Source organism: Perna viridis, chromosome 5 (genome assembly GCF_037379345.1).
Source record: "Perna viridis isolate PV_CMFRI_1.1 ecotype Kerala chromosome 5, ASM3737934v1, whole genome shotgun sequence".
Taxonomy (NCBI): domain Eukaryota; kingdom Metazoa; phylum Mollusca; class Bivalvia; order Mytilida; family Mytilidae; genus Perna; species Perna viridis.
In genome coordinates this window covers 4,952,163-4,970,838 of record NC_142449.1, presented here as the reverse complement: position 1 = coordinate 4,970,838, position 18,676 = coordinate 4,952,163, and the positions used below count along the sequence as shown (strand labels likewise).

At 32.6% G+C, this 18,676-nt stretch overlaps 1 protein-coding gene across 3 annotated transcripts in view; it reads left to right on the top strand.

Annotated features, from left to right (window-relative positions):
• LOC148615692 (uncharacterized) overlaps nt 1-18,676 on the top strand; it is a 32,858-nt gene that overhangs the window by 6,649 nt on the left and 7,533 nt on the right. For all 3 annotated transcript variants that reach the window (XM_088582188.1, XM_088582189.1, XM_088582190.1), the window contains exons 6-25: nt 441-608; nt 1,011-2,302; nt 4,640-4,739; nt 4,945-4,995; nt 5,884-5,966; nt 6,339-6,438; nt 6,926-7,135; nt 8,632-8,828; nt 9,764-9,847; nt 10,133-10,480; nt 10,872-10,957; nt 12,004-12,073; nt 12,660-12,845; nt 14,261-14,508; nt 14,760-15,021; nt 15,312-15,470; nt 16,237-16,402; nt 17,215-17,405; nt 17,668-17,913; nt 18,424-18,674. In XM_088582188.1, the coding sequence (XP_088438314.1) occupies nt 441-608; nt 1,011-2,302; nt 4,640-4,739; nt 4,945-4,995; nt 5,884-5,966; nt 6,339-6,438; nt 6,926-7,135; nt 8,632-8,828; nt 9,764-9,847; nt 10,133-10,480; nt 10,872-10,957; nt 12,004-12,073; nt 12,660-12,845; nt 14,261-14,508; nt 14,760-15,021; nt 15,312-15,470; nt 16,237-16,402; nt 17,215-17,405; nt 17,668-17,913; nt 18,424-18,674 (4,498 nt within the window). The remainder of the gene's footprint in view (nt 1-440; nt 609-1,010; nt 2,303-4,639; nt 4,740-4,944; nt 4,996-5,883; nt 5,967-6,338; nt 6,439-6,925; nt 7,136-8,631; nt 8,829-9,763; nt 9,848-10,132; nt 10,481-10,871; nt 10,958-12,003; nt 12,074-12,659; nt 12,846-14,260; nt 14,509-14,759; nt 15,022-15,311; nt 15,471-16,236; nt 16,403-17,214; nt 17,406-17,667; nt 17,914-18,423; nt 18,675-18,676) is intronic.

Below are 18,676 nucleotides of genomic sequence, written 5' to 3'. Positions count from 1 at the left end.
GATGACTTAGACATTATTTTTCTTTAGCTTACTGAATCTGCTGATCAGAATTTCCATTTGACTTTAAAATACATATAATTATACTTGAATAAAATAAGTATATATGTTCTGTAGTTTTTTTTTTCAAAATTTATCTTCACATATAAAAATCTTAGCTGCAACAGGAGCAGTTTGTCTTGTTTAATATTATTTTTGATTTCTTATTTTTCATATTGATTTGAACAGGTGCATTTAAAGAATAAGATATATCTATGTATATCAGTTTAATGGCTTAATTTTGTTATTTTATGCTGTCATGTTGAAACCTTTGAACAACTACACATTATCCGTCAGTTTTAATCACTTTCGCAAATGTTTGCTTTTTTGAAACTAGAAAGCAATTTCATTATAAACAATACCAAAACATATTTTATAACACTTTAAGTCCAACTACTTTACAGAGAAAGTTTTAGGGGAAAAATGTAACTCTCCTGGAAACGCTGTAGAATGTCAAGACTACAATGCTGTATGTACTCCTGAAGATGGCAGTCATAAGTGTCGGTGTAAAACTGGCTTCATCGATAATGATCAGAATCAAAATAATATTGGAGGAAATTGTACAATGATTGGTAAGAATTAAAAATCATTTCATAATACAACGCACTGGAAAAACTGAATAATGTAATCACCAGAATTTCTTTTTGGAAAATGGACAAATATTCAAATATCTACAAACGTCTGAATATGTAAGATTGTGATATATGTTTTAATAAAGTTTTTTTTTAAATCAACGATGCAAATCTATAAGAATATGTAAAATGTGTACAACAATGCATGAGGGTAATCATTATGTAGGTAAAAAAATATTTTCAAGTTAACAGAAATTACAAACACAAAACTTTGACAAATTTAGCAAAGAAAGAAAAAATCCAAATCTAGGAAACCAAAATATCAAACAAAGTAAAAGGAATAAGTCAGAATTATATGTATATTTTCAATCAATTGAATATTCAATGAATGTAAATTTCAAGGTACACCTGACAATGAGGGAACAGAGTTCCTCATCGCATTCATGGAAAATTTACATGATAAGAATCAGTTAGAACTCGTGATGATGACTAATTCTGCAACGGAAGTTAATGTAAAGGTAACGTCTCCTGGTTGGACAAACCCTTCAATTAACGAACAGTTTACATTAGCATCAAAATCAATGAAGGAGTTGAAATTAAGTTTAAATTTACGACTTAATGGAAACGTGAAGCAGAAAAAGGGTATTTTGATTTCGTCTTCTGATGAAATAGTTGTATATGGTGTAAACAAACAATTGTTTACAACTGATGCTTTCTTGTGTTTACCTACTGACGTCATTAGTAACGAATATTATGTCATGACTTTTCATCCCACTTCTACAAAAACTCAGTTGGCGTTGGTTGGTGTAGAGGACGACACGATTGTATCGGTAAAGATAGGTTCTTGTCCAGAATGCGGTCCAGTGACTTTTCTTGGTACAACTTACAAAACGAACGATTCGTTTGACGTCAATCTAGATCGATACGAGGTGATTCAATTACAAAGTAATGGCGACCTTACAGGTACATATATAACAAGTGATAAGAAAATTTCGGTCTTCAGCGGAAACAAAATAACTAGCGTTGGAAGTGGTATAAGTAAAGATCATTTGTCTGTTCAACTCACCCCTGTAAATACTTGGGGTAAAAAGTTTGTTTCCCTGCCAACTCCTTACAGAACAGTAGGTGATTTCTTTAAAATCATCACTTCTGAAGTCGATACTGTAGTTTTTTATAAATGCAACCGTAATGGTATTTTAAATCTTGATAATTTTACATTAGATTTTCCTGGAGACTTCAAACAACTTCATATTGCATCAGAAAAGTATTGCTTTATTTCATCTGATAAAAGTATAATGGTTGTGCAAATCGTGCTGAGCCAGCCATCTCCTGGAAGTAATGATAAAACTGACCCTTCTATGGTTATCATTCCACCAATGGAACTTTATGATAATGAATACAGATTTAACACAATAATGTCTTCACAGCAAACGTTCCAACACATTCTTTGTTTTGCCATTAACGCTAATGATAAATCTGGACTCCGTCTGAATGGATCACCGTTACCTAGTGACACGGCATACCATGATATTCCAGACACTGATCTCGTCGGCGGCTTTATACCCGTTTCAGACGGATATTATCATATACATCACATTTCACCAATCTCTGTTTTTACCGTAATGTTCTATGGTTATGTCCAGGGAGAGTCCTACATGATATACCCTGGTATCCGCATGGCTCCTATCAATACGGTATGTTGTAATATAAGAAGCCGGGTATTTGAATGCTTGAAATCGGTGCAGACTCCTCCTCTTATATCAAATAAAACATGATGAAATTAACAAAAACAAAGCGGCTTATTTCATACTATATCAAAAACTCTGACAGATTAAGAAAAAAAAGAAACTCCTTGTCGATATGAAGAGCTTTTCAGAAGTATCTGTGTCTTTTTGGTTGAAGTTGTATGACTCTTGTTAGAGCTATTGCCCCGGGAAAATGACTTGTTGCAGCTTTCAACATTTTGAAAAAAACCAAAATAGACAAAACGAAAATTTCAATGATGCACACAGTGGCATTATAAAGATTTATTTAGATATCGCCGATTTGTGATCGGTTGTAATAAAATAAAATTATGTAACATGACTCATATAGAACGTCTTGACATAAATTTGCTTTTGCAAAATTTTTTTTTTTTCACAAGCCACGTATTTTTATATCCTATGTGTAGAAGAACTATCAAACCGTTATCGTGTGCATCTGCACACCACGTGTATTAAATGTAAATGATACACTTAATCATTTAATTATTTGTATATTGTAAATGTAAAATCAAGAGACAAACATGTAAATGACTGATTTGTTTTAAAAAGCTAAGTTTCAATGAATCGTCTTGTCAGTTTATTGATTTCGAGTTTAACTTATTTTTCTGTTGAGCTGACAAATATCATCAAGATATCTAAAAGTGTTATTAAATTTATACAACATATCATGTTTTGAAGGATCTCTAAAGTGTTTAGCCATGAAATTTGATTCATAACCGTAGAGAAACGAATCGGCTATAAGAGGAGCACAATAAGTCCCCATTGGAATACATGTACCAACAACTTGTCTGTCTAGGAAGGTATTCGATTCCAAGTCCACGAATGTTTATTATTTTAAAATAAGATAACCCTTTTCACCTTTTTTTAGCCCTCCTACATGTATAATGGGAGGTTAAGAGACTAAAATTTAAACAAATTTTGAATGGGTTCCTAGGCTCCAGTCCTACCACGACACTTGTTACTCCCGTAGTGGTATTTATTTAATGTGGATCATGAACATTTCGAAAGATCTTCAGAAAACTCTCAGTTCAAGATTAATAGCAAAATACAATAGCATTAAAACCTTTGATTTTTCAACCCTTTATACTGCTCTTCCCCATACTCATTTAAAATCTCGACTTAAAAACATATATCAATTGTTACTCAAGAAAAGATACAGATACGTAATATTTAGTAGAAATTCTCCAAACTTTGTAAACGAAAAACGATTCCAAAGCATCTTCCAATTATATCGATGATGTTTCCAAAATGCTGGAATGTTTTATCGACAACATACCGCCAGTGTGGTGGACGCATTTTTCAACAAACGGTCGGCATTTCAGTGGATACAAATTGTGCTCCTCTACTCACTAATCTATTCCTTCAATCTTAATAATGAGGCTGACTTTAAAGCTGATCCGAAGGAAAGAATATCGTTTAGCCAGATCCTTTGATCTCAGTTTCCGCTATATAAATGACGTATTATCGTTATACAATTGCAGCTTTGTGAATTTTATACAAGAACATGAAATAAAGGATACTACAGACACTGTGAAATCAGCCTCATATATTTACTTACACTAAGAGATCAATAGAAAGGAAAACTATGGCAAATTTTATGACAAACGCGATGACTTATCATTTTGTATTTCAAACTACTTTCATCTGTGGCAACATCCCTTCAGCACCTGCGTAGCGAATTTTCCTATCATAACTCATACGTTATATAAGAACGTTTTGAACTGGGCTAGACTTCTTGTAATTAGGCTTCTGGAACAGGGTTATATTGCTACAAGATTTAAGTCATCACTACAGAAGATTTATGGTCGTCATTATGAACTCGTTGATTGTTACGTTATATCCATCTGCACCATGAGAACCGATTTTTTTCAACGTGTCATTGTTTATCTTGACTCTTTCGTTTACCCCGATCTTGACTTTTTATGAGTTACTCGATGGGTGTTATTAGAAATGCAGAGGACGCCTACCGTACCGGTACACCAGGTCCGTGCTCCAGTTTTTAATGGAGTCCGAGTTGCTTATTTATTTTTGTTTTTTGTAAGTATCATTTTTTTTATGTTATGTTCTCTTTTGTTGTATGTCTAGTTTCCCTGTCTGTTATTTTTCCCTGGATTACATTCATTTGATTTTTGCCAGAATCTTGGTTCCTTTTGATTACTCTTTCCAGTAGATTGCTTTCGAAATGAGATACTGACTGAGAAAAGTAAAATGATTGTCACACCAAAGCAAAGTGATATCAAATGAGATTAATTTCTTCGTTCTAATAAGGTATGTGTGCCGACTAATTCAGAAAGTGTGGATGGTTTGGATAATGATTGTGATGGTTTGATAGATGAAGAGTTATGCCATGTGGCAAACCAAAACCAAGGTTTGTGCAATAAATAACATTTTAATAGTGATGTAAACAATGCTAGAAAGTCAGTGTATAAACAACAATCGCAAATTTTAGTGGTACTTTTGTACCTGACAGTCACTTTTAGCGACTATACTCTGATGCTTTCATAATTCTGTAGTATGTAAAATATTTTAAGTGGAAAAATAATGTATAATGCATGCACTTGATACCGTTTCAGATGATGATGGTGATGGAAGAGTAAATGAGGATTGCACTGAGCCTCCTCCAAGTACGTTATATAAACATAGGATATTGAATGTTTAATCTGAAAAAAAAACTTTAAAAAATAATGGATTTTTATATATATATATATATAAGACAATTGACTCACTGGATAAAAATCTATGGTCGTGGACACATGATTCATATCCTGACATGATATCATTGAAGTGAATAACCAAAATATGATCACTAGTGTCGACGAACGCCACAAGTTAAATCTTGAAGCCTTCTTGGCACGAGTGATTATATTTTGTTTGTTTTGTTTTGTTTTGTTTTTTAGGGGTTTTTTTTGTTTTTGTTTTGTTTTTTGTTTTTTTTTTGTTTTTTGTTTTTTGTTTTTTGTTTTTTTTTTTTCAAATAAACAGTAGTTACCCTTTTCACCTTTTCTCATTAATTTATCACTACTTTCATCGTAAATATTTAGTTTTGTGTTTGGCAGATTGATATTTGTGACGTGACGGCTTCGTATGAAAGAATCACAGAGTAAAATTACCGAATGCATTTTATGTGAATAATTGAAATTCACTACACAGGGAACATTCGGTAAATCAATATCTTTGTAATAATCCAGAATTCTTACAAATATGAAGGACAACAATAGATAAAAAAATCTGATTGGTTCGTGTATTATTTTTAGTCATGTAAGTACATGTATTGAGATTTTTGGCCCCATAAATATGGTCAAAACAGGGGGTGATCAGTATATCTATATTATCTTTTGTGTTTTTTTTTTATCATTGTGAAAAAACATACTGTTTGATCGTCATTTAATCAAAACTCCAAACCTTATAGCCAAATATATAAATTGTATGACTACTAAAAATGAAATGTCATGTGACTAAGAAAAGCAATAATAAAAACCAATCAATAGCTACCCCATCTGTTTTGTTATCAGCTTTGTGCAGAGATGAATGGCGAGAGTTTAAAGGAAGCTGTTATTTCTTTAGTACTGACAAGTTGAAATTTGATGAAGCTAGAGTAAGTAAAATACTTTCAAACGTTGTTAAGTTTTATGGAGATTTCTTTGGCTCCAACAATCCCTTAGAACTGAGAATCGAGAAACATGTTAATAATTTATCATTTAAAAGACTTGTACGCAAATTATTGTATTAGTATTTTTATTTATTACTAAGCTGGGTTCTTTTAATTGAGTTGTTACACCTTAAAATACATGTACAGCATATCGAAGTTTATCATTGGTACTTTTGTATTTCATGTAAGCACTATACATAGGTATTTACACACATTGATACAAAACTAGATTTAACACTTATATATGCAAAAAAATAAATTTGGAAGAAAACATTAACTTTAAGCGCGTTATTAATGGTATTATTTTTATTTTTGAAGTCAAGTTGTGAATCTATCTATGGAAAATTGGCAGAGCCCTTATCAGTTGAACACATATCATTTTTAAGGGAACTGGCAAAAGAATTGGCGCCCACCGAACGTAAGATAATTTAGATGAAAAAATATTTACTTTCAATTTCTTCGGCATTTTTTCGCCAATCCTCCAAAAATACCGCAGCGTCAGCAATCGGATAATATAAACAAGTTTAATCCATGCAAAAACTTGACCTGAACGTTAAATCAGGAAACATAGGCGATCTTTATACGCAATGTAGAGAACCAAATGAAATAGATTATATATTTGAACATAAGGTAAAACAAGACGTCAAAGAGGTAGGAATTTCTTCAATTCGATTGACATTAAATGTCATATCACGTAATTGTGATATCCATCGTTCCACTACATAAAAAGCAAACGTAAATATATACGTCTGAAAATTAAGTCCTCGTTCTGTTAAAGAGCTGGGCTAACTGGTAAAATCGATCAATCCATATTTTTGTAATAAATGACAGGGACATTTTGATTCCAATATTCATTTTATTCTTAATACTTTCGCTCCAGTAATTTGAAATCTTTCTTTCTACAGATACTTATATTGGTGGATCTGACAGAGAAAAAGAAGGATCGTTTGTATGGATAGACAGTGGCGAGCCTGTTAGTGTTACCGATTGGAATAATAACCAGCCTAACAATGCTGGAGGAAACCAACATTGCATTGCTATTTTGTCTAAACAGCAGTACAATAGTAAATGGAATGATGCTGGATGTAATTTGAATTACAGATATATTTGTGAAGGTATATTACTCAGAATTAACAAACTTTTACATAATGTTAATCATAAAAAGTGGTTGTACCGAAGGTCTGAACAAAAGAAAATCCTTAGGCAACACTTGAAGAACAAATATAACAAATGAAGAACAAACTGCACAACATACAACATTTGAAGAACAAACTGTACAACGCACAACACTTAAAGAACAAACCTTACATTGTACAAGAGTAATCAAGGGAACCAAGGTTATAGCGGTAATCAAAAGAATGTAATCCAGGGACAAAGACCAGACATGGAAAACAGACATACACAACAAAGAACACAAAGTAACTAAAATCATACATACAAAGTAACAAAAGCAAATGAGCAACTCGGACCCCACTTAAAACTGAGAGCATGGACCAGGTGCACCGGTATGATAGGCGTCCTCTACTTTTCTAGAAACACCCACCGAGTTGCTTATAAGAAGTCAAGTCCGGGTTAGACAAATGAGGAAAAGAAAACTATGACCCGTTGAATAAATCAGTTTTCATGGTGCAGATGGATACACCATAATGATCCACGAGTTCATGATGACAACCATAAAACTTCTGTAGTGATGACTTCAATCTTGTAGCAGCATAACCCTGTTCCAGAAGCCTATTTGTTAGTTTGTTAGAGTTCTAGCACGATACAAATAGTCTGCGTAGTTTCGGCAAGTTGTGATATGAACACTCCATACGCAGGTGCTGAAGGGATGTTGCCACAGAAAAGTCATCACGTTTGTCGTAAAATTTGGTCATTAGTTCTCCTTTACCATCGATTTCTAAGTATAGGTCAAGATATAAGGCCGACTTCACAGTGTCTGTAGTATCCTTTATCTCAAGTTCTTTGGGGTAGATGCGATGTATCAAATCCCCGAAATTAGGATTGTTTAAAGATAAAACGTCATCTATATAGCGGAAACTGAGATTAAAGGATCTAGCCAAACGATATTCTTTCATTCGGATCAGATTAGCTATAAAGTCAGCCTCATAAGAATGAAGGAATAGGTCAGCAAGTAAAGGAGCACAATTTGTTCGCATTGGAATGCCGACCGTTTGTTGAAAAACACGTCCACCACTCACGAAGAATAAACTCTACAATGTACAAAACTTACACAAGCGGTAGTATTTACTACACATGAAGAATTAATTGTAAAATGTACAACATTTGAAGAACAAACTTTACTATGTACAACACACGAAGAACTAACTATACAATGTACAAAATTTACACAAATCGTACAATGTACAACACATAAAAAACAAGTTGTACAATATACAATATTTGAAGAATAAAATGTGTAATGTACACAACATTTACACTTTTGATAATTGTGATTTGTCTAGCAATAAAAAGGGTATACACATACCTGGTTATAATTTCATCCTGAATTATATTCATGAGTATTTTTCAGCTTATTCAGTTTTTAATTAATTCATATCATATTCGTATGTAGGATGAAATCGACAATAAAATGAATAATATTCGATTTCAGAACCAAGACCACAAGTGAAACCAACAGAGAATGGAGAACTGGAATGTAAATTAAATACAGTTACAAAGTTCAGCTTGACGTTCGGCATGGTTAAATGGTATTTAGGGGATGAACAAGTCAAAGAAATATTGTACTCATACGACAATTCATTACAATCTACAATATCAATGTCAGCACTTCCAAAGAGATTTGGAATGGTAAGCAGACAGTACAATTTCTATATTATTATTTTAGTAATGTTCAGTACAGGTGTTCGTTAAAATAACTTTTTACAATTAAAAGGATGTCCATGCAAAAACCAGGCAGTGGGTTTCCATGACAAATTTTGTTTAAAAACAATTATCCATTTCATTTCACAAATGAATCTTTTCTCAAAGTTTAATGTTGATTTTGAATTAACTGCAATGATAAAAGAGAAATAAATTACATAAAAAAAGGTAGATAACTCTTTAATTTGAGTAAAAGTTGGTTTCTTTGTTAGATAACTTTAAAATTATTTCCTAGCCATCCATTGTCGATTCGACTTTATACTTTTTGACATACACATGGTATATACATTACATTGAAAGAAAAAAAATCCAGTGGGATAAAATATATCCTGTGCCACTCATATCATAGATCTGTCTGATTTTTTAATAGACAGCCAGTTAAACGATAATGTTGTTAAAATAAATTAAAATATTCAACAATATCGAACTATTATCATTTTATAATCATTTTATGACGTTAAACCTAAAGCAGTTTGTTCGTTATTCAAAGTGGAGGATATAGTGATGTGATTGTTCGTCTCCAGCCTTTTACCTTCCTCTCTTCCTGCCTTCTTTCCGTTTTACAGAGGGGTACCCATCTCTTCTCTTATTCGTTACTCTTCCTACAACACTACATGGAATTTGAATGAAACTTTCACAGAATCTTTGTTATATATTCACACTGTGTACCTCCTATTGCAGACTTTGATCAAAAGTAATTGGGAAGTCAAAAAGAACATGTTATCGAATTGGGTAGTTATGGTATCAATTATTTTTTGTTAGTTTTTTTTTTTTTGTTTGTTTTGTTTTGTTTTGTTTTTTTTTTATCTATTTTTATTTCTTTGGTCTTCATGTGTAAGCTTAACTACTTTTTTATTGTGCAGGTTAAGTGTACTATTGAAGGACTAAGCAATGACAACACAACATTAGTGACATTAAAAGGTCACGAGTTTTTTGTAGGAATTAAGGTATGTAATTGTGAGAACTTATGAGATAGGCACCCCAACGATTATTTATCCATTTCATTTATATAGCAAAACCTGAAATAGGTTGCGTGCCTTTTGTGGGTAAAGTGTAGCTCTGACATGAAATCATAGAAATAGATCAGTAGATAGATGTGCAGAATTGGCACATGTCGTTATGTGTATTGTGTGTTGACGCGTCAATCCACACAAGACAAATTTCCTGTGATGTAAAATGATAATTGAATCCTCTATATCATCAGTGAATCCTTTAATCTGAACATATTTCAGATGGACTCTGAAGTGACTGTTGAAAAGGGAGGTCATACTACAGTAGGTTTTCGTTTGACAGCACCGTTGTCATGTCCAGATTGTAAGATAACATTGAAGGTTACACATATCGAGGCTTCACCACCTAGTGACATATGTAGTGGAGATGTTAGTCTTTTTGAGGTTAAAGGTTGTGATATAAACGTTGATATTATGGGTTTAACATGGAACTCAACACAACGTTTCTCCATTAAACATCGTCCAAATGGCGGATATGGTGTACAACAATCCACATTCACTATCCAAGTGGAAGCAACGATCGTAGACAAGGGATTGACTTTTATTTCAGCCATAACAGATAAAACACTGGTATCATTTAGCTTATTAAATCCACCAAAGCATATAAATATATTTTTCCGTAGAATTAATGGGAAATTATATCCGAGAAAATAAATACTTTGAACCATTTAATCACACAATTTGGTTTCCATTTACTTTGCAATTTCAAATAGTACTATATATACAATGACAGCTTATTTTTAACCCAAAAATCGTTGTAATGGTTTTTTTTTTCTTAATTTTATAGAAGTGTTTAGCCATATTTGATCAAAATAGTATTTTACTTTCTGTCAGATCATACGCAATGATAAAGAAATCGATATCCAAAGAATCAAACAACCCTTTACGTTATATTTATGTGGTTTGTTATTGAGGTCACATTATCTGACGTCATATAATTTATTTAACAATCATTGTTTAGGTTAATGTAATACAAAACAACTTAGAATGGAGGAAGAAGACATGTACAGCATATTGTGATCCTCATATGAAAACTTTTGATGGAGTGTAGGTCTTCTTTCCTTTTTTTTGTTGTTGTATAGTAATGAAACAGTTTGTCATTTATTAATCGTCTACTTGTTTTTTTCTTACCATGTATACCCACGAAAACTGTATAATATGGAAATTATCTACTGTATAGAGTGATTAAGGGAACCACGGTTACAGTGGTAATCAAAAGAATGTAACCCATGAACGAAGATCCGATATGGAAAACAGACATACACAACAAGGAACACAAAGTAACTAAAATCATACATACAAAGTAACAAAAGCAAATGAGCAACTCAGACTCCACTAAAAACTGGGAGCATGGACGAGGTGCACCGGTAGGGTAAACGTCCTCTGCTTTTCTAGAAACACCCGCCGAATTGCTCATAAAAAATCAAGTTCGAGGTAGAGGAAAGAAAAACTATGAAAAAACTAAGTTGAACAAATCAGTTTTCATGGTGTAGGTGGATACACCGTAACGATCCACGAGTTCACGATGACGACCGTAAAACTTCTGTAGTGATTGACTCTACTCTTGTCTGTAGACTAGAATCTGCCAAATAAGTAGTTCTAATCAAAAAATGAAGAAAAACCTTAAATCTGCCCGATGACTTTATCTGTGATAAAATTACTTTCCCTCCTTTGTTAAGTAGTTTTGCATCTTAACTAATCAGAAGCTTTCAAGTGTAAAACTATCTTTTCTTCGCATTAAAACAAATATTTTCTACATTATTATGGTATCTTTTAATTTTACCAAATAATCTAGGTTGCAATTTTGTATTACATTATCTCAATTGAAACTACGCGACCATTTCCGCTACACTAAAAATAGCTGATTATTTGAAGAAAGAATTGTTTTACTTCATTTTCAGTTGTTCATATATCATTGGTGAATTAATGTTCTGGGAAAAATGAGTCGACGTAATTTCGGTATACAGTTAAAAAAAATTAAAGTATTTGTGAACGAATACTTAATAAATTAGTGATTTATTGTTAATTATTTCGGTCATTTGAAAGTTTACTGATTATGTCTATATATTAGACCTTTTCATTCGTTTAATAAGATACTACGAGCATCAACAAGAAGGAACATACTACCTGTACCGGAATAAAGCATTTAATTCGGGCTTAGAGGTGAGATTAAATACTAATTTAAAAAGAAACATTTATAATAGCAAAAATTGAAAGTTTTAAGAAAGTATCACAAAACAAACAGAGATAGTCACAAAAAGAAAAAAATGAAAATTTAGCACGCCAGACTGAATTTCAATGAAAGTGGATAAAACAACGTGGATAGACGAAAATCGAGATGTGCTGAATATATTTTGCAGCGTGCGAAAATACTTTTTATAATCTCCCTCGAAAATATTTGGTCAAACATTACATACTAAGTTCACCATCTTGTCGTGCTTTCTCTGTGTTGTTAGTTATTGTCCGTAGCAAGAGTTTTGCTTACCTAGCCAGTCATATTCCTGTAGCAAGATGAGTTTGAGTTTTATAAGTCTTCGATAAAACATTCCTTAAAAAGTTCTACAACTGTATTTTGTTTTCTATACGAACTGCAGTAAAAAGTTCATAACTGTTATGAAAAAAATATTAACGAATTTTCGTAGAAGATTTAAAAGGAATATAGAATGTAATGCTCTCTTTGTGTACTGTACATCATTTATATATAAATACTACAAAATCATGAACTTGATTGTTACTTGATTTTACATAGGTCCAAATGAAGCTATCATCCTGTAACAGAAATAGGGCATACTGCGCCTGTGGTGTAGCAATCAGAGCAGGTGCTGATGTCTTTATGATGAACCTCTGTAATAGAAAATCAACTGTTGATTTTGTATCTTGTGAATACAACCCTGTTCTTGAAGTAGCGAAAACGAAAGACAATAAAAATTACCTGGTATGCTTTATTACTTCATTCATGAAGTCAAACAGACCTTGCCCAGGTCATGTTACATTTTTCCTTAGAAAATTAATTATGAAAAATTCTTATTTCATAATATTTTAAACTTTATTTACTACGATCCTTTTCTATAGTACATGATAACCCTTTGAAATAGTTTTAGAATTTAATCTCAATAAAAAAAAAACACTCCTTTTAGGCTTAATGTAATATCGTATGGTCATATGAATATTTAAAGATACCAATTGACCATCACACAACATACTTACAAATAATGCATTGGCATCTCACGAGTAGTCATGGGAACCAAGATTCTAACGGAAATCAAAAGAATATAATCTAGGGACAAACACCAGACATGGACCATAAATCTTCTATAGTGATGACTTCAATCATGAAGCAATATTACCCTGTTCTAGCCTAAGAGGTTTAGCGCGGTACAATAAGTCTGCAAGCCCTGGTATAACGTATGAGTTCTGATATGAAAACTCCATATGCAGGTGCTGAACGGACGTTGCCACATATGGAAGGAAAGTTGACCATACGGAATAATAAGTCATCGGGTTTGTCGAATAGTTTGGTCAATAGATTTTCTGTAGCCTCGATTTCTTAGTGTAAGTCAAGATATGAGGCTGACTTCACAATGTCAGTAGTATCCTTAAGATGTTCAAATTATTTGAAGTCAACTTCCTTTATTATGTAGCCTTGTCACATGGATTTATATCAAATACTCAAACAGCTGTTTTAACACTTAAACAGACAAAATTAAGTTATGTCTATATGTATGAAAAAAATTAAAGAATATCTTAGAATTCCAAAATGATTTCTCAAAGTTTGCGTGCACTACAGATATCCAGATGCAGTTAAAAAGTTAATAGATAATGATATTTATGGATTTATAAAACCCAAATGGATTATTCAACATTTTTACGTATAATTCTTCGTTAAGATGACGATGCTATATATAATACATTAATCTTTCGTTTACCAAATTTAACACCACTGATGAAAAAAAATTATTAATCTTAACTTATTTTGTTTTGATTTTATCATGTCAAGTACCAGACTACATGAATTGCCTTTTTGGTGAAATCAAGGAAAACCGCATCTGAGAATATAAATCAAGTGATAAAATCAAACGACACAAGCAATTAATGATAGCTTAAAGCTAAAAAGTATATTCGACTTTAATCTTAACCAAGGAGCCAAGATTCAATAACATTTCCTAAATTTTATGTATAAATTTCATAATATTAAGTGAAAAGGGATTATTAAAAAAATATATAATACCTAACTTATCAGAGAAAATTAATTGAAACTAGCCACATTGTTTATAGGTATTTTATATGCAAAAGTATCTTATTAATATCACCCGATAATTGTACTATATTTCGCATTGGTTTTTGTCCAAGATAACTATGCCAACTGGAACTCTTGTCACTGTACGTATTGTATCGATGCGAGGTGTAAAGTTTTTCAATGTCGTGATACGACCATCTCTAGACGATGTTGATAACACTGAAGGACTATGTGGAACTCTCAGCAACAACTGTACGGATGATTTCATGACACCTGACGGAACAATTACCAATGCAAATACTATGTGTCATAAGAGGAAAAACTATAGATTGTGGGATATTGAATTTTCTAATTCATGGCGGTATGTGTCCTATGTTTTATCTGTTAGTTGTTGATTTGTTTGACAATATCATTATGTACATTTTCCTTAAGGAGCAGTGTCACCAAGACAAATAATTTTGATTGAAGGGAAATTTGATATTTTGTTTGTTTTTTGTAACGTTTTTGCAAACAACGACAAATTCGCAAACATAATGAAATACGAATACTACACAAGGTGCAAATGTAACTTATAAAATTTCATTGACAATACACTGTATTTTTTTCATGCAGTGTGCCGTTAGCAGACGATTTGTTTAACCCAGCCAGAGCAAGCATTCTTACACAATGGCAGTACTCTGAGCAGTTATGTAGATGTACAACAAATGAAAGTGGCTTCAAACAGTCATGTAATGTCAATCCGTATGTGTACTGCACACCCCCTAAATCGAATCCAGTTGAAGCGGAAGTAATAGAATGCCGGAAATCAGTTGAACCGAACAAAACGAGGATTGTATCATTTCCTGAAGTTCCAGGTCTATTTACTATAACAGAGGTACGATCATAGGTACAATAAAGCAAGAGCAGGGTAAATTTATAGATATAAAATTCTTTGCCCCTCAGCAAAGAGTCGTCAGACCTGCGCAAAAATGGCCAAAAAAATGGTTTTAATTATTTTGTTAGAATTACTTGTAGTTTTTAAAATTATAAATAAAGCCGCAATGCAATAAATTGGCTAAAATGGGTTGCAGTGAAAGTTTAAGTAATTTATGATACATAACTGTACAATACTGTTAGTGTATTCTGGTATTGACCCTTTTTATTTTGAAATTATTCATATTTTAGCCAGAGGTAGGAGAAAATGATGTTATTATTCTAAATGAAACAGAAGCAGTAGACTTTTGTACTGAGAATATTCAAAAGTCGCCGGCATTTGGTACATGTACTAATGTTGATGGAATAGTAGTTGACAAGTTCATTGAGATATGTGCTATTGATACACAAGTAAGTGCTAACATGTTTGTCTTTCATATTTTCCTTAGTCCACGCAAAACCACATGTAAGTTTTTTATAATAATAATTCAAATTTTAAAAAATATGATATTATTTTACGCATAATAAATGCACAAAAATTTCGATGTTGTTAATAATGAACCACGGCATTTTACTTTTATTATACCTCCTCAAACGAAGTTTGTGTGTATATAGGAATCACCCCATGTCTGTCTGTCTATCCGTCCGTTTGTCCGTCCTCATATCTTGTTAGCGCAACTCCTCCTGAAATGTTCTAGGGATATTGATAAAATTTTACAGGAAAGTTTGGTAACATATGTAGATGTGCATAAAGGAATACAATTGCTGTCGGAGGACTCCAACGAGAGATTATGCAAATTAAAGGTTTCACATGTTAAAACCTCGTAGGCGTTACTCCCCCTAAATCGCTACAGGGATCTTGATGAAATTTTAATGGTAGGTTCGGTATCATATAGAGATGTACATGAAGGAATATAATTACTGTCGGATGACTTTAAAGGGAGAAAATGTAAATTAAAGATGTTTCATGTTGAAACCTTGTAGGCACAACTCCTCCCTAACCGCTCAAGGGATTTTGATGATATTTTATAGGAGGGTTGGGTATTATATGTTTTTGCTGGAAGGAATATAATAACTGTTGGATAATCCAAACAAGCTTTTTACATTTAAGATCATTTGAAGCAAAGCGGGGGGTATTCTCTTTGGGAGCTTGCTCACAGTATTTCTAGTTATCTAGCTAACAGGATCGAAATTGTGGGTTGAAAATGCTATTGAACTACTCAGAGAAGATTGTTTAGAAGAGATTGAAATGAACGGACCGATACCAAACACTCCAGCACAACTACAAAACTTATGTCCTGGGTTAACTGGTGTGTGTAATGGACATGGCAACTGTGAGGAAGGTTGGTTAGTTACAACAATCGTGAGTGTTGAGGATATAAGTATTAGATCTTGATGTGTTTGAGTTTAATACCATTTTTGTATTTTGCAGGTAGTATGAGAAATTCTAAATTTTAAAACAATTTTGAGTCAAGACTACAGTATGAAGTATACGTTATTTTTTTATTTGACGAACCAATCAATGTCTTGTTCTTTGGTATTTATATGTAACAATTGATAATATCATACATAAATATATTTTGTTTCATATTCTTGAACAGTTCGAAAACATTTTTATTTTAGAAAAAAAACCAAGGGCATTTGGGCATTGACGGTTTTTATTTCAACTGATATCTCGATATTTTCTCTTTTTTCGTAGCTCCTGTTATAGAAAAGTATATTTTAATTAGTTCGAAAATCTGTTGCTGGATATTGATTGGTTAAAACAATTTGTGGTGTGGACACATAATCAAGTTATCCCAATACTTACTTTTGTGAATTGGTAACAATGTATATAATTTTAACATACGATGCAATTCTTTATAAAAACCGACTACATTATAGCAACCTTATAACTATGATTTCGACTTGAGATAATACATTTGTTTGAATGAAAGGTTTCATAAAGTTATGTATATCCACAAATGTACTACTTTTGGTTCATTACAATATACTTCTTATGACGTTTAATCTACTCAGATGATCTGCTGTATTTTCTTGACTGTTTTATTATTATTATTATTCAGCCACTGTGACGCTAAGATATATAACATGAAAATAAAAGCTCTTTCATTTAAATTGCACTCTAAATTCAATGTTTGTTTGCATTTTCAAGGCCAATGTGTGTGTGAAGCTGGATTTACACTGTCCGACTGTTCTGCCAGAACTGATACCCCGCCCGAAATAACAGTTATGAAAAACAAGGGCTTGTGTGACAGTTCTGTGTCTAACTGTACAAAAATCTCTGTTTACGGTCCGGATATTGATGTAGCCGGGGATGTATACTGTAAAGTCCAGCCTTTTTTAGTATGCCTCAATCTTTATTTTTTTAAAGCTTACTAACTTTCCAATACGGAAAACAACTAATATGAAATGAATCATACTATTATCTTGGATTACTGACATTGCTATACACGTATTCGCCATGCATTTCTTTTTTAATTACATACATTAACATTTTTTTGCTTTTTGTAAAGTCAGATATGGATTGTTTTCAATATACACTTTTTAGAATGATATGCTGTCTGATTGACAAAAACAATGGATTAATCGATACCATCTTTTAAAGGTAAAAACAGATTTGAATGTAAATGAAGAAGTCGTCATTTTGACTGGAAAAGCCATTTCGCTGTTTGAAATCCAGTGTATTCTACCTCCAACTGCAGACATAAATAATACCAACTTGGTAGTAAGAGGGTACAATATAAGTGTTGGGTATACACGGAACAGTTTTAGTACTACCACGCTGAGATATTTTGACTACGATTCCAAATGTCAGACACCGGGGGAGACTTCAACTGCTTTCTCTATTTCTGTAAGTATATAAGTGTTACATGTAGGGTTATTAATACAAAAGGATAAGACGGTTTTATTTTTATTCTGGAGCTTATCATGTTTTATGAAAATAGTGTCCTTTTGGCAGATAAAGCTTTTGTTCCCCGTGCTAAATTATGAACAGTATTGTCTTGTAGACATTGACATTTGAGTATAAATGTATAGGCTCCGTTCATATTCTGTTCTTTACAGACTCGCTCTTATCTTTGTACACATGTACAACTTCTTTATTTTTTATTCTGGTATATAAGATGACGTTTATCTTATATTTTATTATGTTTGATGTTTTGTGACCTCCATGGATTTTAAGTAATTTTATCAGTGTAGTTCTTTATTTCCTTCCTAGCCATTTTTTGATAATTTATATGTTGGAACTTCACCACTCCACTCAGACCACCTTGAAAACTAAACACACTTTCGGGTCACTGTTTTAGAACAGAGTAAAAATGTTTAATGCTCTCTGAGTAAAATGATAATGAATTTTACTTAGGATAACACCTGCTTCATAGAAGGCCAGTGTCTATCCAATGGTGATGTCAACAGTGGCGATCCGCAGCAAGTCTGTAACTCGTTGGTATCAAAGTACAAATGGACGTCATATACGGGACCTACACCTGATGTATCAAGCACATCACAGTGTCTTCGGGATGACAGCCTTTGGATAGGTGTTGCTATTGCATCAGGCTCAGTTGTCATACTAAGTGTCTGTTTCTGTTGTTTGTGGCTTGTACTCTTTAGAAGGT